The sequence below is a fragment of the Solanum verrucosum genome, unplaced genomic scaffold (assembly GCF_900185275.1).
Source record: "Solanum verrucosum unplaced genomic scaffold, falcon-dt-bn FXZP01000060.1, whole genome shotgun sequence".
In the NCBI taxonomy this organism is placed as follows: Eukaryota; Viridiplantae; Streptophyta; class Magnoliopsida; order Solanales; family Solanaceae; genus Solanum; species Solanum verrucosum.
In genome coordinates this window covers 449,348-455,602 of record NW_026020129.1, presented here as the reverse complement: position 1 = coordinate 455,602, position 6,255 = coordinate 449,348, and the positions used below count along the sequence as shown (strand labels likewise).

Genomic DNA, 6,255 nt, shown 5'->3' with positions numbered 1-6,255 from the left:
TAATCAAGCAAGAACTGAGAAAACACTAATGGAGGTGGAAGGTAGTGCTTCCATTACAGAGAGAAGGAAAAAAAATTAAATTTTAAAAATTGATTTCTGACATAGGAGAGAGAAGAAAAAGGGAAGGAAAAAAACAAATTTTTAAAATTGATTTCCAACACTGACGCGGCAATGATGTGGCGTTGATATGGCAATGACTTGGCGCGTGTGTAATATACTTGCCATTGTGAGACTGGTTTTGTATTCTTAGGGTGGTATTTATTCACTTTAAATGAGACTAGGGAGGTATATAAACACTCGTGTAGTTGAAGTACTAAAGTAAGTTTTTGTGCCAAGTTCGGGGGGGGGGGGGGGGTTATATATTTTCCCTACAAAAAAACAAGCCACTAAAAAAGGTTTGAATTATAGATTCAGAATGGATATCAAATTAATGTACTGTTTATTCTAGTTGGCAATTTATACTAAATTAATTCAATAATCATACTAATTGCATACCTGAATACATTTAAATAATAATGAATAAAGAAAAAATCATACCCTCATACTGCTAAACAAAGCAATACTTTTCTGGAGCATAAGATCATATTTTTTTGTAAGCTCTAATCTAGTTTTTGCAACCTCCTCGTTGTGCCTATGAATCCATCTTTGAACTGTTACCCTCATAAATTCAAGAAGTGAAATCACGGGCAACCTCCTTGCTATCTTGTTAACATTATTCAAAGATTCGGCTATGTTTGAAGTCATGGTCCATGTTCGCTTACATTTTGAATAAGCCCTTGACCACTTCCTATAGCCAATATCATATAAATAATCTCATATTCTTGGATCTATCTGATCTATTCTTTGCATAATCGCCTCAAATTGTTGTATTGTATAAGCCTTTGCCATTGTAAAAAATAGCTTCTTCAAATCTTCAGTATTCCTATGGAAGTTCTTCAAAACATTACAACATAAGTGTCATATGCAAGCAAAATGTTCCAATCCAGGATATACTCCGGCAGTTCCTTTCCATATGCTCTCGTTTCTATCTGACATAAAACACATGTTTTCCCTTTCTCCATATGTTTCCCTAAACTGTTCAAAGAACCAGGTCCACGATGCATCATTCTAAGAATCCACTATGGCATAAGCAAGTGGAAGTATGTGACCTGATGCATTAATTAAAAAAAAAACATCATACAAATTGAAAACACACCTTATATCATATTTATTATTGATTATAAATGTAAAAGATTCAAAAAATACCTCCTGGATCCATAGTGCTTGCAGTCAACATTGTACCACCATATGAGTCTCTTAAAGTTTCCCCATCAACAACTACAATTGGCCTACAATACTCCCAACCTCTAAAACATGCTTCTAATGCAACAAATGCATACAAGAATTTATATCATTCCGTCCTTTCTAATTTTAAAATCGAACCAGCTTATGTCTGCTCCAATATGTATAGATAATCTAAAAGTTTTTCAGTTTTTACAATTAGATATCTGAGCATTACAACACAACAAATATACTAGCTAGAAACAAACTGGACACCAATTATATTCAAATTAGACACAGAATAGATATCAATTGGATACATAAAGGAAACCAAATGGATATTGGAAATTCAATCTGTAAACAAATTGCATGCTAGATTGTTGCATTGTTAAAATTCACACCATTTTAGTCCATAATATAAAATACAAAATTTAGTTCTAAAAGAAAACTGGAAGTTTGGCATATGACTCGGTTGGATCTCCACACACCAATTTTATCGCCTTTTCTTTAAATCTCCAGGCATGCATGTATGTCAGCGCAACATCATGCACTTTCAACACGTCTTTCACTATATCTTTTGGAGTGTATACAGTCGATGGATCAATAAATTTATCCATTATTAAAACAGCTACAACGTCAGTTATTCCCTGACGCCTTGCATACACTCTATCTCTAACGGAACAAGTGTGTTCCGCACAGTACTTTCTGATTTTAAATAGCTTTGATTGATTCAAACATGATGAGTTCATCATCCAGGAACAATTATTAGCAGGACACTTCAGGTAATAACTGTTTAAAAAACAAAAAAAAATCATCAAAAACTGATATACCAAATACACTCAAAATAAATACACATTCAAATAATCAATTAAATCCTTACCAAGATGAACTAGAACGAGATACAAGAAATCTGAATTTTTTCACAACTCCATCATGTCGCATCACCTCCGTAAGTGTTTCTTTATCATTGTAAATCTGATTTTCAACTATAAATAAATTAGAAAGGTCACTGATTACTCCATTTCCTTCATCAGTATTTTCATCGACAACTCCATCTAAATTCACTCTTATCAAGCGGATGGAGTTGCTGGAGTATAAATCAAAGTTAGTTAATGTTCTACTAACATCAGAATGTCTCATATCCACAACAATTATAGAATCCTCATTATCTATTGCTATATTCTTCAAAGTTATGCACAATGGATATTTCGTGAAGAAATCTACATTAGCTTTCTTTTGATCTAAAAAAACACCCACACCAATATCATTGTGGATACTAACAGGGGGACATCTACCACTAACTATATATTTTATCTCTATATTGTGAATATTAGCATCTATCATTAGATGCGATGTTATCGCACTTACTAGACCATTATAAAGACTAGAATACTCATAAATAATCCCCTCCATCTGAAAATCAATATATTTCCCTGTTTCATTAAAAAAATAACAATTAGTCTTACATAATACAAAAAAAAAAAAAAATTATACACACTTGTCATTATTTTTTCATACAAAAATCATTCAGACAGTAAACTACAAACAAATTTCATTAAAAAATAAAATTTCAGATTTCATACCCACTTAATACAAATTTCATACGTACAATCATCATTTATACCAGATTTATATATTTCTCATACCAAATAATTCATTCCTTTCGCACAAATTTATACATAATTGACAAAACTTATATAAACAATAACATTTTTCATTTCATACTAACTTAAAACATTTTTCATACACTCATTCAAAATTCTAAATAACTTTTATTACTAACTAGTTAACACACTTTCAAATCAACTTAAAACAACTGTCATACAATTCTTCAAAATTCTAAATAACCTTTTTTTCACATTAATGAATACACTTTCATACCAAATTCATTACACTTACACTAACAAATTAATTCAAAACTATACATTTTAATTTATTTTTTCAGGAAAAAAAACAGTAATTAATATTATAATTTTAAAATACATACCCAATATACAACGATAAAAATATTTATATGTTATACATTTATACTCAAATCTTTCATATATTGCGGCAACTTCTCACGAAATCATTGTTTTTGCCAGTATAAAAATAACCAAAAAAACAAAAAATATGGTGACATTAAGCCCCTACCAAAAAACAGAAACTTACCAAGAAAATCACTAATATTACAGTTTCACAACAACTAATAGGTATTATGAACAAAAAGTATTGTTTATACAAAAAACCATATCACATTCAATATAGTGACGATTTACAAAAACAAAATCACAAAATGTGATTTACAGTTTCATTTTTTTTCATTGCACTGAAATCCAAATACAAATAGTAAACAATTAAAAATATTTACCTGAAAGATCCCATCTTCCGCCATGTTTAATTAATATTGATACGTAGTTGTCCATCACAAAAAAAAAAGTCAGGATTTTTCAAACAAAAAAAAAACTTCAATTTGTCGCCAGTGACAAATTTTCTGGAAGAAAATCGAAGAGAGAGAAACGTGAAAGAAAAATGGATAAAATCATATTTTTGAATTAATTTTAACAAATTAGAGTGAATTAAGGAAACTGAATATTCTTAATTAGTTTGAAATTCCTTAATTCATGCTAATTAATAATTATCTTAAATTAATTCAAATTTAATTGACACCCCTGTTTCCGTTTTTTTCATGTTTTCCTTCAGAAACGTTTTATTTAAAAAAAATTTATCTTTTTATTCATTTAAAATAAAATGTTTTTAATTATTAAAAATAACTTTTTTTTTAATAATCTGTTACAACCTGAAATTTTTAATATTACAACTTGAAAGTTTGATTCTATTGCTATAACTTGAAAATATTAGTCTAATTTATGTCATATATGAAATTTTCACTTAATTTTATACAAATCCATTCCCTATCTTTTCTCTCCCATTTTCTTTCAATTTCTCCTAAAATATCTCCCCAAATCAGTTTTTTTTAATCGGTTGGGGCCCACTCATTTTTAAAAACTGAAGATCTATTTTTATACAAATCCATTAGCTATCTTTACTCTCCAAATTTTTTTTTCAATTTCTCCTAAAATTTCTCCCCAAATCTGAATTTAAAAAAAAAACTTATATATAGTTTCCACTAATACATATTTTTAATTACATACAATTTTTTAAAATTATAATATATAGTTCCACTAATACAAATTTTTAACTATATATATATAGGGAGAGAGAGATTTTACTTATACATATGTATACATATACAATCGGCAAGCCTAATACAAAGAACATATACATATATTACTTATAGTTAATACAAAATTTTATTTATATACAGATTCCACATATATATATATATATATATATATATATATATATATATATATGCATATATAATTGACAAGTCTAACACAAAGAACATATACATATACAAAAAAAAATTGTATTTACGTACAAATTCCTTCCCCCCTCCACACTATATATCCATACACAATTGACAAGCCAAACAGAGAGCATATACATAAACCATTTACAACTAATACAAAATTTAATTTATATTTTGTTTATAAAAAATTGTATACAAATTAAAGGTATAAGAATTTGTATATAACTTAATTTGTAAAAGTATTTTTTCTTTTTGTATAAAAGAAAACTCATTATGTACCACAAATGAAGAAGACTTAGAAGGAAAGGAATCTTATTACAATATAATGTGCGTAGTTTAGCGATTTTATTTTTTTTGGTAATAGAAGTTACCGCCTTTTAATTTTTATTTTTTTAATCAAATTGTATATAAAAGGGGAGGAATCCCGAAATATACAAATTAACAACTCCATAGCAAACATAAAATTTGTTATGAAGCACAATTATACAAACTATAGTTATAGCATACAAATATAATGTTTATCTTTGTTATACCTAAAATTTGCTCATATACATATGGGGTGATTGCTTAAATCTATATATAAAAAAAAAAGTACAGTGGATGGCTGAAGGGTCACATTATGTTGTAATTTCTCACCCAGGCTGACCTCAGCTCATGTAAAGGTTTCAGTTAATTAGTTATTATTCAACTTTTCTTTGGCGCCCCACTGAACAACAGTTCTTCGCCTTACTATATTTAGAATAGTGGTTGATCCTTCAGGAGTTACATTCGTAACTTAATGTAATGTTATGTTCACACGGTGACGGACCTTTTTGGATATATAATCCAAGTCGAGAGTAGAGTTACAGGATAAGTCGTTTGATGGAAAACTACTTTCACGTTTGGTTCAGAGAGCACTTTTTCGTTGAGAATTCCTCGTTCCCTTTCGTGTGAATTCCCCAGCGGTGAATTTCAAACTTGTGGGGGCCTATGCTTTCCCGGTGGATGAAAACATTCTTTTGGGCGGCCAATCGCAATCGCCTCCGTGGACGGAAGTCCTTGTAGATTGGGGAACTTCTCGCTCAGAATCAAGTGTGAACCAAGCCCAAAAAAATGCCCCCGCAACAACGGTTGGTGTGAGGGCAGAGATCCTACCAACCCTTTAATTACCAGCATGGGGAGTGGCGATGGATGTCAAGTTAAACACTACAACGATAAAAATATTTATATGTTATACATTTATACTCAAATCTTTCATATATTGCGGCAACTTCTCACGAAATCATTGTTTTTGCCAGTATAAAAATAACCAAAAAAACAAAAAATATGGTGACATTAAACCCCTACCAAAAAACAGACACTTACCAAGAAAATCACTAATATTACAGTTTCACAACAACTAATAAGTATTATGAACAAAACGTATTGTTTATACAAAAAAACATATCACATTCAATATAGTGACGATTTACAAAAACAAAATCATAAAATGTGATTTATAGTTTCATTTTTTTTTCATTTCACTGAAATCCAAATAGTAAACAATTAAAAATACTAATCTGAAGGATCCCATCTTCCGTCATGTTTAATTAATATTGATATGTAGTTGTCCATCACAGAAAAAAAATCAGGATTTTTCAAAGAAAAATGAACTTCAATTT

At 29.4% G+C, this 6,255-nt stretch overlaps 1 protein-coding gene across 1 annotated transcript; it reads right to left on the bottom strand.

Moving 5' to 3' along the window:
- Nucleotides 1-1,697: 1,697 nt before the first annotated feature.
- On the bottom strand, nucleotides 1,698-3,634 carry LOC125826248 (uncharacterized). Its single transcript, XM_049505567.1, has 3 exons — nucleotides 3,611-3,634; nucleotides 2,141-2,673; nucleotides 1,698-2,049 (listed from the first exon to the last, which is right to left on the bottom strand). Exons 1-3 carry the CDS (start codon nucleotides 3,632-3,634, stop codon nucleotides 1,698-1,700), a joined length of 909 nt encoding a protein of 302 aa, XP_049361524.1.
- Nucleotides 3,635-6,255: the final 2,621 nt, after the last annotated feature.